The 13,978-nt window shown below is 35.3% G+C and overlaps 3 protein-coding genes and 1 non-coding gene across 10 annotated transcripts in view; 1 reads left to right on the top strand and 3 right to left on the bottom strand.

The window, feature by feature from the left end:
* LOC142336146 (dynein beta chain, ciliary-like) overlaps positions 1 to 13,978 on the top strand; it is a 226,683-nt gene that overhangs the window by 176,900 nt on the left and 35,805 nt on the right. For all 5 annotated transcript variants that reach the window (XM_075384733.1, XM_075384736.1, XM_075384734.1 and 2 more), the window contains 6 exons: positions 3,431 to 3,646; positions 4,209 to 4,381; positions 7,566 to 7,653; positions 7,867 to 7,921; positions 13,219 to 13,382; positions 13,657 to 13,757. In XM_075384733.1, the coding sequence (XP_075240848.1) occupies positions 3,431 to 3,646; positions 4,209 to 4,381; positions 7,566 to 7,653; positions 7,867 to 7,921; positions 13,219 to 13,382; positions 13,657 to 13,757 (797 nt within the window). The remainder of the gene's footprint in view (positions 1 to 3,430; positions 3,647 to 4,208; positions 4,382 to 7,565; positions 7,654 to 7,866; positions 7,922 to 13,218; positions 13,383 to 13,656; positions 13,758 to 13,978) is intronic.
* LOC142336147 (multiple coagulation factor deficiency protein 2 homolog) overlaps positions 1 to 13,978 on the bottom strand; it is a 548,941-nt gene that overhangs the window by 505,090 nt on the left and 29,873 nt on the right. The gene's annotated exons all lie outside the window — the stretch shown is intronic.
* Trnah-gug (transfer RNA histidin (anticodon GUG)) lies at positions 8,020 to 8,091 on the bottom strand. Its single transcript has one exon. It is a non-coding gene; the product is annotated as a tRNA-His (tRNA).
* On the bottom strand, positions 8,258 to 11,157 carry LOC142336990 (uncharacterized). Of its 3 annotated transcripts, none has more exons than XM_075385997.1 (3): positions 10,992 to 11,157; positions 9,794 to 10,058; positions 8,258 to 8,619 (listed from the first exon to the last, which is right to left on the bottom strand). In XM_075385997.1, the coding sequence occupies exons 2-3, from the start codon at positions 9,973 to 9,975 to the stop codon at positions 8,508 to 8,510; spliced, it is 294 nt and encodes a 97-aa protein (XP_075242112.1). In that variant the 5' UTR covers positions 9,976 to 10,058; positions 10,992 to 11,157; the 3' UTR covers positions 8,258 to 8,507. The 3 variants fall into 3 exon arrangements, with proteins under 3 accessions (XP_075242112.1, XP_075242110.1, XP_075242111.1); XM_075385995.1 differs by lacking the exon at positions 10,992 to 11,157 and adding an exon at positions 10,702 to 10,771; XM_075385996.1 differs by lacking the exon at positions 10,992 to 11,157 and adding an exon at positions 10,702 to 10,716 and having other exon boundaries at positions 9,794 to 10,088.

The following is a 13,978-nucleotide window of genomic DNA, read 5'->3' as shown; positions in this document are numbered from 1 at the left end:
TGGAGGACATGTTATCATTAGCAGCCGAGAGCTATTATAAATTGTTAAATAAGACGAGATTTCAAAAGTAACACTTAATTCCTATTGCCTTGAAGAGGAAAAATTAGTCGAAAGAGAAATGTCAATTTCATTTTTTAACTTGCTCGTTTTCCCCAGATTTTCAGAATAGGCAATGAATATAATTGAAAACCGAATACCATGCCTTTTTAGTGAAAATTTTAATGACTTTTTGTTCCAAATGGAATTAACGATTCTATTAATTAGAATACAAGATAAGTCACATTTTTTGAAATCCGATTTGTTTTAATTCTTCATTTGCAGATTCTATATAAGAAAAAAATTTTGATCTCTCAAAAGCAAATTAAAGCAAAAAATTCAATTTTCCAATTCATGCAATTGTCCACAGCACATGTTAGAAGGTGGAGAGAGAACAACCTGATGTAAATTAAGCATAAGATAAGCTTGAAATAGCTTGACAAGAAGCTGTACTAGTTCAACGTATACTTGAGAAATGAAGCCTTGAGGAACAAGGAAGAATGTGAATTTGAAATGTATTTATTTTCAACAATATTATAATTTGTGAATTTTAAAGAGCAAATTGTGAAATACATATTTCAATAAGCCGTTGTACCTATTTATTAGCTCGAACAAAACAAAGAACAAAAAAAGGTGGTAATTTTGTTTTCCATTGATTTTTTAAAGCTAGAAAAGTGCATAAAGTGCTCTTTGTATCATTGCCTAACTATCGTTGTCATTTATAAACAAAGTGATCTCTGCTGAATAAAATCAACCGAGACCCAATTAACCGCATCAAAGGGCAAATTGAATTCCGATATCTTTCAGAAGTAGCAAACAAGTCCGATTGTAGAGAATTAGACTTATGTGATCTCCTTAGAAATATCTTCAGAAGTCCGCGACGCAATGAATTTTGGGTGTCTCGCTTTTTCACCCCTCTTCATTTAACCCCCCTATCATTTAACCCCGATTTACTCACCCCTGTATCATTTAAAACCCTCGATCATTTCACCCCGATTTTAACCTTTCTATAAAATAAGCATTATTAAATTAGCAATATAATCATTTGGCCATACCTCGCGGGCCATGGCCATCCATGCCTCAGCGGCCCGTGGGAGTTTAAATGAAACTATCACAACCGAACGCGGAATTAAGTTATCCACTTCTGAAATGATATAGTGGTTAAGTGATAGAGGGGTGAATAAATCGAGGTTAAATGATAGGGTATTAAAATAAGTGAATAGGTGTGAAAAGAAGTAAAACCGAATTTTGTTATGACAAACACAGATTTCATCTTCATTTTTAACTCCAAATCAATACGAAATAGTGAGATAACAAATAAAAACCGGTCATTTTCCTTCAGTTTAAACAATATAAGCAACTGTGAAATTGCAGTTCTTCGTAGCAACAAAAACCTAAGAAAAACAAAACCGGCAGGCCCAGATTGACACATACTAGAATATCATTATTGATTTGAAATGCGTTCTATATATTACTTTTTTTTCAGCTCCATATTTTTAGTTTCAGAACAGTTTTGAAGAAGCCAGACAAAATCGTTGAACAGCTTTAGGGAAACTCTTGAAGAGCAACAATTTCTGATAGTGAAAACATAAGGGCCTGGCATTCTGTGTCTAGCAAAAATTGTCGGCGCAGTTATTTCGAATTTATCTAAATTTTATCTAAATTTCATCTAAATTTTATCTAAATTTTTATCTAAATTATGACCAGTTTTGGTCTGAAAGTGATGCGACACAAAATAAGGTTATTTCACAGTACAAAAAAGTGTAAACACAGCTTTGACAAGTATCTGCTACCTATTCAAAGAAACTACAGAGTTGATCAAGCCTGAGTCAGATTTGGTGTGCTGATGAAGCAAAAAATCAATTCAGTACATTGGTTTTTTTCAAAAATGAAACAATAACTGAAATTATATATTCGATTTTTTGCGGAAGCAGAGCCGTTTGCTTTCAACCAAAGTTTCTTCGTTGTTAACAAATAGTTCCTCAAAAAGCTAATGAAAGCCGGACGAAGATGATATTCTTGGTGTATCTGAAGGCTTAGAAAACCGAAAAAAAAACCTTTTTCATGTGTATTTATTTTGTGTAAATATTTTTTTTCGATGTAAACATTTAATTTTTCAACTAATAGGGTTTCAGAAGCTCTGATGAGTGCTGACTTCGGAGCACCTTTTAAAATCCAATTAGAGTGCTACAAATCGACGTATTAAAGTGGTGAAAAATGTTGAGGATAATTATTCTTATATATAATTATTCTATTTTATCTCATTTAGCAAGTGATTTCTTCAAGGAGTCCTTGTTTCACTGATTTTCAAACCTGGACTGGTGGAAATCTTTGATGTTTCACTAGTGACGGAGAATCACTGGACGGCAATGCAAAAAACAGTAGGAAATATTTCTGGAATTAAAAGAAGAAGAGATTTCAGATAACGTTCTTAGTATTTCGAAGGATTCATATTTTGGAAGACCCGTCGAAAAACAATCGCAAAATGTTGATTTCGGCATTAAATCATTTAACAATTCGCTTTTCAACTGCTCTATTTTGTTTGGTTTCCTACAAAAAACTTCCCAATACAATCAGAACGTAAAGGAAAAAGTAATCGAATACAGACTTAAAACATTTTCTAGAGAATAACTAAAGATTTTCGATTTTGGAATTGTTAAAAATTAAAAATGCATGGAATTGTTGAAAACAATGCATCAAAAAATATGTCGAATTTTTTAAAAAAAATTAATTAGTTTTTTTGTTATTAGCTTAATCATTTTACTGAATATTGTTTTTTGTGGTCTTAGCTCTTTTCTACTTCAACGAAAAGTGCATTCTCCTAAGTGATAAAATTACCTCAGCGGTCATTAAGTGCCCTTTTTTCTCTGAATAAAATTGAAAACAGCTTATATTGAAAATTTTATACAAGTTTAACGGTTTTTCTTAAAGAAATTGAGCTTATGTAACCTCTATGCTCAATACCCACTTTGGCATAGTATTGAGAAGTATGGAATAAATTCCTTGAAAATCATCAATAAAAAATGTGAAATTAAAGCACTATGGTTACTAATATAACTACCTCCCAAGCAGGATCATCGGTATCGAAAAGCAAATTTCTAGCAATTTAAGAAGTCTAATTTGCAAAAAAATAATTGATAGCTAAATCTGTGTTTCTAGTGAATATCATATTTTACCACTTTTGATTTTCTAGGATGCGTACAGTTTCTGATTTGGCATGGATTAAAAAAGCCACCCTCGGTATGCCTTGAAAAAAAGAAATGCTGGAACAATAACATTCCAAATACGATTTGGTCTTTATTTGGTTTACTCTCTGGTCTAGAACCGACCATATTACCTATCTCATTTTGAACTGTTGGAACTACACTAGTTGACAAGAATTCCTGCTTTTCAGCTTAGTCTATACCAGAAGCTTCTGGCCATGACTTTCCAGCACCTGCACCCCATGGTGGCATCAGAGAGATCCAGAGTTTTGCGGGGCATGTGGAGATGTGAGGACAGAGTGAGACAGTTGGAGTCCAGTCTGTATGAGAAACTGACCAACTTCTCAGGCGACAATGTGTGGGTGGAGAGTGGCATTGTGAAGAAGATTGTCGAGACCAATTACCAAGTTTGTACTTGTATATCTCTTCCCTTATGCCAAAAAACATTTTTGGGCGGGTTGTTCATGAACTGAAAAGATCTCTGAAAGATCTCTTGGTGATTGTTCTAAAACTGCTACGCGTCATATAATTCAGCAGCTTCTGGTCTCGAAATTGAACATCGTAAATTTGGCTAACCACTTCTGAAAGGGGTGCCAGCTCAATATCAACGACAAAAATATCGCTGTAACGTGCAAAAAGCCTGGAATGGAACCTGATAATTTCGAAGTGCTGTTCGAAATAGCATCGAGTTTTTTTTCAACTTGAACATAATTTTAATTCCCAAGAATGATGTCATGCTTCAAAAATTATTTTTGTCTTACCTGTCACAGCTGCCCCTTCCAGTTTGTTTTGCTGTCCAATTTTACAATTGATTGCTTTTTATATAGCATGTTACAAGTTACAATGTGTCGAAATAAAACGTGCTGAATTGCAAAAAATCTGGAACCACTCAGCGCGGTCAAGGGGGCTATATTAGAAAAGATCCTATTATTTTCGGTCACATATTACTCATTCCCTTCTCATTTGTAGATAAGTCAGAAGGTGGAAGCGTACAAGTTGGTGTTGGACAGACAGGACTCGTTGATTGGTCGACTGAGTCCGATTGCAGAGAGGGCCGCATCTCTATTTTACCTAATCCAGAATCTGGAAATACTCTCTCCGAACTACCAATTCCCTCTTGCCTCTCTCCTGGAAGTATTCAGGTTGGTTTTGTTTTTCAACAAAGAAGTGTGGCCTATAATTGATTATTCGTTGGTATAATCGGTTCACAATAAATATTATTACTGGGCTGATCGCCATTAACCAAGTTCGCCATAAATATCACCATCACGAACTCTTAGATGTAGACGGGAAGTTGAATAAATTCCAGAGGGCTATAACGATACAGTGCAAATGTTTCTAAATTTCCTCACAATGACGACAGTTGCCTAACTTACGGTTTGGCTAATTGGAGTCTGGTTTTCGCCATTCGTTTATAGTCACTGTTCCTATATTCATAAACGTTGATAAAATTTATAAGAAAAAAACTTGAGGTCATTTCTATTTTATTGCATGCATCAACTTTCTAAGTTTTACAGAATACGTTAAATTATTTTGAAAATCATCACTCTTAAGTCTCCATTTTGTCTGCAAAATTTCTCTCATTCGTTTGATCTTTTTCTATTCGCAAACAGAAGCTCGGTATAATTGAGTTCCCCTATCGTCGGACGAGACTGAAACTGTTGCACACATTTAAAATGTGTGCGTTGATTGGGTGACAAGTCAATGACGATGCTCCACTCTCATTTGCCGAGCTAAGCAACTCTTCTACTGGGGGATTTACTTTCTGCAGTTTTGACAATCGAGCACATCGGCGGTAGAATACGGGCATTAAATCTTAGTTCATTAAACAAACACTCTTTTTGAAACAAGATTTTGAAAGCATTCGTTCCTCTGTTTGAGGTTTTTGATTGCTGTCAAACAAATTTCGCCCGATTTTTCGTCTGACCATTTTTCAAATGACGCCTTACTTCTTCAACATAACGCTGCAGGGGTATACCCAAATCGTCACGGGCAAATCAGTCCGATCTGAGTATCTCTTGTTCTTTTTCCTATATTTTAGATTCTTAACTATACGCAACCCGTCTCCGCAGAAGTTTAACCGCGGAATTGAGATACAAGCTTTGGATCCTATTTTTTGCGCAGTATGTAAAATGTTCCTGCTTGATATAGGAATGTCTTTTTCTCGTAACTCTATTCCGCACTGGTTGTATTTAAATTATGCACTGAATGTTTTTATAATCCGCAGTTAATGTATCAATAATCTGCAACTGTGCCTAATCCAATATGCGCTTTTGAGCATGTAAAAGTGGTCTTGAGCTTTATTAATTGTTAGCAATTAATCTCATGCAAACAGCATTTTCTCTAATAGGATTAAAAGTATTTTAAAGCCTTCTATCATATCATATAGTGCTTAGCTAAATTTACCACAATGTTTTCATTTGTTCTGAATTGTAGGACGAGGTTTTTTTGTAGCAACTTCGTAAATCCTCTTGTTCGTCCATAATGCTAATGCTTAATCAAGAGATTTTTAAGTGAAAACTTAAATGAAAACCTATGTGAAAATTTCCATTAATGATGGTTTCCAATTGAAATTAACAAATATTTTTTTCAATTGATTTGTTTCCAAATTTTTTGCTTTTATTGAGAGTTGTATATTGACAGGTGTTGCCGTCTGCTCTTGTTTGTTTCAAATAAGGAGTGATTTCTATTTGAACTCAATAAATAGTCATGTTGATAAACTTCTGAATACTTTAAAGTAGGAATTTAATACGGCTAAGGTGGTGAAATTATTTTTCTTTAAAGTTTATGATCTATACAAAACTGAGGGATTTTTGGGACAGGTGTCCGTTGATAGGTGTCTTTTGAATTTTTAATGAAAACTCCTTCCATTCGTCTTAACAGATTATTGACACATTGACACTCATCCGAATACCTAAAAGAACAAAATTTTACCACGGCTAAAGCGATGAACATTTTTTATAGACATTTTGGGATATTCACGAAATTGGGGGTTTTTCTTAAGGGGTTTTAAATTGAATAGCTTACTCATAAATACTCAGTAGTTTCAAAAATTGTGGTGACAACTTCTCTCTACCAATTCTCTCACAGTAGTAACAAATAATAAGCTTACTTCTGTTTCGAAGTCTGTCACTACCATAATAGATTCAGAGTTTTTCACTTTTATGAGGGAGGGTTTGCATTTCAAAACTGATGTCGCCAAATTTTAACCACTTTTACATGCACATTTAACAATGTTTAAACTAAGTTTACATGCTTCAAAAGCGATCAATAAAGTAGACACAATAGCGGATTATAGATACGTTCAGTGCTGTGAAAAATGGATGCCTAAGTTTCGCGATAAAGTATAATTAAGCGCTTTTTTTGAATAATTTGTTAGAGTTTTACTTTCCTTTTTGTGTAAGAAGCTTGAAAATTGTGCATATTTGTGAGAATGCCTCAATTTTTTGTTGTCTTCTGAGACATTTGACACATTTCGGATGTAAGAACAATCGATGTGAGACATTCTAGCTGGTTGGAGAAAAATATCTGCACACTTTCTACCGTTTACATCTGAAAATTTTAGTAACAGAAATTTTTATTCCTTGCCAAGATTCATTTTTGTTTTCCATATCTCAGAACATATCGGTGGGGCCAAAAATTTTTCGTAGTGCGAGGGTGTTTGGAAACCAAAGTGCTCTGGCTAAATAAATTGACTCTCACTGCTCTCGTTTGGTAGAAAGTAGAAAATTTTTTGTTGGTTTCGGACCTACTTCGCTGATCTCCGTGACATTCTAAATACCTTCTGATCAATGCTTCCACTGCTTGTCAATGCATATTATATCCAAAATTTTTTGTCTTCTCAATGTTTTATCGAACAAAATAGGTATAAACCGTTTTATTTCTGTTCAGAAGCAATAAATATCTTAAGGTATTATAACTACTGGTAGCTAAGCAATTAAATAACTTTCTGTTTTGTAATTTGTTGTTTTGGAAGAATGTTTTATTGCAGAAAGCTCAGATCTTTTCCGTTTGTGTCCCCCCAGTTTAGTGGGCGCATATTATTTGTACCCCCCAGACGCACATGCAATGTTTTTACATAGTGATTTACTATGTAATGGCACGTGCTCTGTAACTGGGGGGCGCATAACGTACTGGGGGTGGCAAACGGTAAAGATCCCTTCTTTTCTTTTTCTTTCCCATTTTTGCTTTTTTTTCGCAATATCAACCTAAATCGCTATATCTCAACCTAATCGCTAAATCTCAGCACTATATCATAGTTAGCGGAAAAACAACGTTTGTTATCCCGGGAGCCAGTTTAGCTTCATTGTGCCAATTATGTTTAAGAGAGGTCCTTGTCAAGCATGGGGGAGAGAAAGTGGGCGAAAGAGAAAGAGACAATGAACCCATGGATGAAGGCAGCGAAATGTCACTGGTTAGTATCTCGATCATTACTTTATTTGCCTGTTTCGTTTTTAAAGGCAAATCGTTGTTTTCAATTCTGTATCACACTCACCCCTACCCGCTGTAGAAGTTAATTGGATCAAACAGAAAGCAAGAGTATAATGAAACATCTTAAAAACTCGTGTATATTATTACTCTGATTGTTCCGGTTTATTTGCATAATTTGGGGCTGATTATGTTTTAGCATGAGCAATTCATCTCGACCAAAGGAACGCGAGCAGTGGAATCAGATGATGAAGGTAAAAGTTATTAATGGTTTTCAATGGAATTGAGAGTCAAATTTTCTGTTCGACTTAGAAAAATAATGAATATATCGTCTCATTATGAAAAAAGATTTTGTCCAGACCAGGATTCGAACCTGGGTTATTGCGGCCACAACGCAATGTCCTAACCACTAGACGATCTGGACCGAAATATCTACAAATTATTCGGTTTATAATCTCAGCATTGAATTACGGTTTGTTAGCAGCTGATACACGTAATACCAACAGCATATTCTCAACACCTTTCTTTCACTTATACTCCGAAAACACTAAATACCAAATTTTATTTGTTGCTAATTGAGTCGAAGGATCTTTTCCGTTTGTGCCCCCCCCCCCCCCAGCTTAGTGGGTGCATACGGAAAAGATCCGAGTCAATTTACTAAAAATTGATCTTTCCCATTATCTTCCCCTTTCGGCTCCATGAAAATTTAGTTTGTGAGGTTGGGGACTAGGGAAAGAGCGAAAATTTAATTTCAATTTAGTTTAATACAGTTTTTGAACTAATATTTGGGCAAAGCATACATTTAACTGAATATAACTTTGGCTGTACTCCGCCCTTGACTCAGGCGGTGTCTTGTTTGCGATGTTGGGCGGCCATTGCTTTGAGTGACTCCATACTGAAGCCGACCTCCCCCACACGTTCATGTCTCCTTTGGTAAAGCGGTTTTGTGCCCCTAAACCAACAATAATTGATACCACGTAAGCTTCATACTTACTTCTGTGAACTAGATATCTCAGATGGTGTTCGTGCGCGTCAAAACTCACCAATTATCATTCAATTGTTTGATAGATTACCCCTCCACATTAGCGGAGGGGACAGAAAAAGACATATTGATTTCTTATCCATGCCCGGAATTCGATAGTAAACGGCGATCGGATTGCACGTTAGGCATGGACACATGACGAAGTTTGTGATTTCTTTCAATAAAGTCACAGATTCTGGAAGTTACGGTGAGCAAGTGCTTCCGTTTTTATTTCGTATTTTAAAGTAGTTGTAAATATAACAAAACTCATTTCCCACTGCTGTAACATAAAGAGCCTCCAATTTTTCAAACGGAATAGTTATTCCTGCGTTAGTAGAATTTTTGAATTGAATAAATTATACGTACATAAGGTAGTTAACAATTGCACTCATGGCAGTAGTTTATTTTATGTATTGTATAAATATACTAGAAAATTACGCCTCCCATAAGTTTAGTTTTGCATACCTGCGATCAATTTCGTCAAACCAATTGATGTGAAAATGCAATGCGCCTAATGAAATTTATAAACTCGTAATCGAACACCTGATGATTGCAAAACGGGATCTTTTCTGTTTTTGGTATCGGACAGTGTCCTTGATCCACTTTAAACTCACTCTGTTTCATGTCTACTCAATACAATGCTTTATTTACATATCGATAGTGAGTCAAAGCGAAACTCTTATCGAGTCTAAAGAAAAGTGGGGTGCAATTTTTGCTGGGCAAATAAAAGACGTCGATTTAGTAAAGGCAGCCAATAACAATGATTCTTCTGATGAATGAAATAAACGATTTTCCGACAGCAAAATAAATTGTTTTTATAGCTATGCTATGACCTAATAAGGCTGTAACACAATTTTGGCAATCGACGTGTTTCTGTTTGATAAAGTTGTTGATAGCTAAGCTGTTGATAGCAATCAGCGCATTATAGAAGCAAAATTACTAGTTTTTCGTTTAGAATTGCTCATAGCAGAAAAAAAAACAGAAACATCAACACTTTTATCTGATTTTTTCTGTAGTTTTCGAGCGGTTCAAATGGCACGAAATTGTAACACAAAATTAATTGACTCTTCTGCATCTGATCTTTTCATTGGTTTGCCATAAATACCTGAAAATATATCCCAAATTAGAGGAAGACTCGTTTGAGATGTCACCTGGGTTCCCTACGAATCCCAAATGGCCCAGAGTTTTCACCTGCTGGTGTCTGACCCCGTTTGGTCCACTGTGAACCTGGCGCAGACTCCTGTCTGTATTTGGCCCTGTGTACGGGTAGATGTCGTGGCTGTCCATAGTGGGTGCAGTATTATTGTTGTCGCTTTCACGCAGTATTACCTTTTTTTGGTAATTTTCGGTTGCTTTTGATGTTTTGGATCCTTTGAATTGCACAGGCTTTTAACTTACTACTTTAAGCACTTAATTGTCGAAAATAATAAGAACCCGTATGTAGAATTTGTCATTAATACTAAAGGTACTGGGAGCTTAGATGTCAGGACCAGCTACCTCAAGAAAATGATTGAATGTGCTGCTACACCACAGCTCTGCTCAAATTTTACTTTCAACTTTACATGCTGCTTTTTACTTTACCTTTTTTAAAACTTACGATTTAATGTTCAGTTTACGTCTTCTTGAATTTGAAATTCGACAATTAAGTGACGCAAATTTTTTGTCGGTAAAAAATCAAAGTTATGATTGTTCAAATGACAAGCATAATGTATTTTAGGATTCATTATTTTGTAGCATGCGTCTAGTTGCAATTGTTCACATTTTAAGCCATTTTAAGGATCTTTTCTGCTAGCGCCCCCCCAGCCTTATATAGCCGCTAAAATTTGCACCCCCCAAAATCTAAGTTTTCGCGAATTGTAAGAGCGATATTTGCATTTCATTGAAACAAGAGTGTCTAGGTAGATTGAAGGCACTTTTAGAATAATTTCCTTATAGAGTTTTAACAAATCAAGCCCTTATTGTAGGCGATAACACCAAAAATGATCTAATACAGAAATTTATATTGATGCTTACGTTATATGCAACAAATTTTGTTTGAATACGTAATACTTTCAAACCATAGCTGTGCTAGCGTTTATTAAATGCTCATTGCTCATATATGTTCACGTATAAGATTACTTAGCTTTAACAATATGTTTACACATTTATAAATGGGGGGTGCCTAACTAAGCGGGGGGGGGGGGGGGGGGGGGGGGGGGGCGCTAGCAGAAAAGATCCCATTTTAAAAATAACGTCGATCAATTTTTCATCCCCAAAATCAACACTCAAATCAGCAAACAAGGCGAAGTTTAACTAATTCAAACGATCCAAATTCTTCTCTTTCCTGTGCTCGACTTTCAGTTTTTCTAACACACTAATTTTTTCAACAATGATATGTGTAATATCAAACTCAAACCAAATATTTAATTGTCTCTAGTCTATTGTTTAGAATAATCAACGTGTTTATCAAATTTTGATCACGTCTCTGACAAAAAAGCTATACGCAAATAGATGTTCACGTGTGTATGGCGTTCGGTGCTTAATTGGTGTAATTTTCATCACGCACAATCGAAGAATGCATTTTTGAAGTTCATACTTTTTTGAGACAGATCTACATGCAGTCAAAACTGCTGAATTACAGTAACGACCAAATCTTTCTTTAAATAATTGTCCGAACGAGCAGTTGGAGCCGGAAACTTTAGAGGGCAAAAATATTTGCGTTCGGGCTTCCTAATTCGTGGAAGAGGTTTTTTTGGCGCTAGTTTTGACAAATTTCAAATAATTTTGGCTCAAATTTTATCTCTTTCTCTGTTTTAAAGGTTCTTCAGCACGGCAGTGCCAACATTATATAGCATAACAGCTAGCTTGTGGACATTTAGGTTTTGCATTGTGAATTTCTACCGATCTGATCTTTCGAGCGTATTGTCGGCCAAGCTTGTTCCCCATTTTCCATCAATCTAACTTTTGTAAGCGATAACTGCTGTCTTGTTGCTAAAAGTTTGTTCTGATCAAAACTAATTTTTGCAAACCCAAATGCTTTCAGCTTCATTTGTTTGAAAAATTGGATTTTTTATATTTTTATGTTTGTTTGTTAAGTGCTCTCGAACGAAGTTTGAAGCAATTTTTGTAAACATGAGCGTCTTTATATGCAAAACTTTTTGCTTGATCGTTTTGCTCTGGAACATTCTTTGATTTAATTTCTCGATTGACCTTTTCACGCTTGAGTTCTTCGTTTTTGCGTGACCTAAATTGATCGTAGTCAGATATTAAGATATTAAGTCTGTCGCTAAAACAACATTGACCGTAACATAAGTAAGCATAAGTTCCTTACAACCGAGTGGTCAATGATGCAGTATTTTACGGCTGAGGTTGGGGTTCAAAGCTTTTTTAGTCGGATTTTTTTGCACCCATAATAATTTGTGTAGGCCACACCACCCTTATGAATTGAACTGCCTCGCCTGTCGCTCGAGAACAAAATGTCCGACGCTCGTCGGTCTATGTTTTATCTTTCGGGTATTAGCACTACAGACAATTCTTTCACCAGAGATATTATCTATGATGTGAAGAATTTACAAGGCCTATTGATTCGAAACGTTTACTCGAAATTAAATTTAGATTTAGAGTCCATGTGATATCGCTTCGTTAGAAAAATGGTTGCCAGTGCTTGAGTCGTTATTCTACAAATTGTTCTATGCACAGAAAACTTTATCCCTATGTTTGTCTAAACTTTCAAGAGATTAATCCGCCAAATATTTTCTAATTCTCGATTGAAATAAACCGAACTCGTTTATGTACTTTAAGGCTTAGATATTTATAGGACGAGTTGCTAAACGTGTCCATTTGCAAACTGGTTGAAGATAATTTTGGCAGATTTGATTTACCGATTTGCCCCTCCCCTTGAACATATGTTTGACAAAAATCAGGAGGTACCTTATTCGAAACTTAACAAAAAATTATCTGGGCTAACATATTTTGAATGGGACTTCTGCACAATTGCTTTGTTCAAAACTCAATTACAGTGCTATTTTCAGTTTGTTAAGTTTTTGTGCCCTCCCGAATTTTAATTATTTAGACCTTTATCAGAGTTTATTCCGAATGATTTAGTTGTATTACAGAAGCTTAGTGACCATATGATCAGTTGAAATTCATTTATTTTTTATAAAGGAGGGGATTTCGAGAGCTTTCGTTTTCATTTTCATTTATTTTTTAAGACAGTATTCAATTCTGCCGTTTGACAGAGAAGATAAAAAACTGTTAACTGATTTGTAGTCAAGTAATATTTTTCCCCTGCTGAATTCAATCTTAAAAAAGTTTAAGTGCTACCATAAAGATTTTTGCAGATAACTTTGTCTTACAAGATTTTTTTACTCTACAATATTTTTAACTTCGATTTGCGGTACCTTTTTGCATGGATAACTTCGACTTACAATGTCATTTTTTGCAAAATTTTTTAAGATTTATACCTTGTCTAGAGATGATGAGCCAGATAATATTGAGAAAATTTGAAACAGCGGAGAAGCAGCTAGTTATTGTTTTTTGTTGCCCGTTTAGAAGAAGACGACGGTAGTTCAAGCTCGGCGGACGATTCTGATGACGAAGATGACGACTCATCCCTTGGGGATGGTGCGGAAGAAGGGGATTCAGGAGAGTCAGAGGAGAAGAAAGATGGAGATGACAATGAAGAGGATGAGGTGCTGTTCAAGGAGCCAGAACAGGTAAGTACTGTAAAAGTTGTATCCTTTATTCATGACGCGACAATCACATTTTTCATCATTCATAAACTGACAATTGACCATTTTCATCATTCATAAACCAATAGTTGAACTTTTTTTCATTCATGAACAGTGACATTTTTCATCATTATTAAAGAATGATAATTGGCATTTTTCATCATTGATAAATAGTGACATAAACATTTTCCCCGTAAAATATGCACCTCATTGGGGGTATCACATCTGATTTTGGAATTATGGTGTCTTTCTCGTTTAGGTGCTGAGACTGCAGTCGGCTGACTATGCAAGCCAACCGAACAACCGAGTCAAGAAAATTGTACAGGAGTTGACTGAAAAACTCTTCTCATCTATTTCCAAGTGAGTACAAAGTCATTCCAATATGAAGTTCAATGTCTTCCCATGTTGCATGACCAGTCGTAACTGCTTGATCACTCCTTATTTTCATTAATTCTCCTATTTTGAAACGCAGCATACGTAAACTCTTTCGTAATTTCACATATGGACTACATAATACATATATCCTTAATTGATTTGAATTGTCGTCTAAGAATGTATTCTATGAATTGAAAACCTAACAA

Source organism: Convolutriloba macropyga, chromosome 3, assembly GCF_964194025.1.
Source record: "Convolutriloba macropyga chromosome 3, txConMacr16.3, whole genome shotgun sequence".
Classification (NCBI taxonomy): domain Eukaryota; kingdom Metazoa; phylum Xenacoelomorpha; order Acoela; family Convolutidae; genus Convolutriloba; species Convolutriloba macropyga.
The sequence above is the reverse complement of the archived record's forward strand: the minus strand, read 5'-3'. Positions and strand labels throughout refer to the sequence as shown.

Excerpts from the sequence above, each read along its gene's own strand:
- LOC142336990 (XM_075385997.1), bottom strand. The coding sequence starts at position 9,975 with ATGGACAGCCACGACATCTACCCGTACACAGGGCCAAATACAGACAGG. Across the intron at positions 8,620-9,793 it reads AATTTGGGATATATTTTCAG|GGGCACAAAACCGCTTTACC; the intron begins GTATTTATGGCA and ends TTGTTGGTTTAG.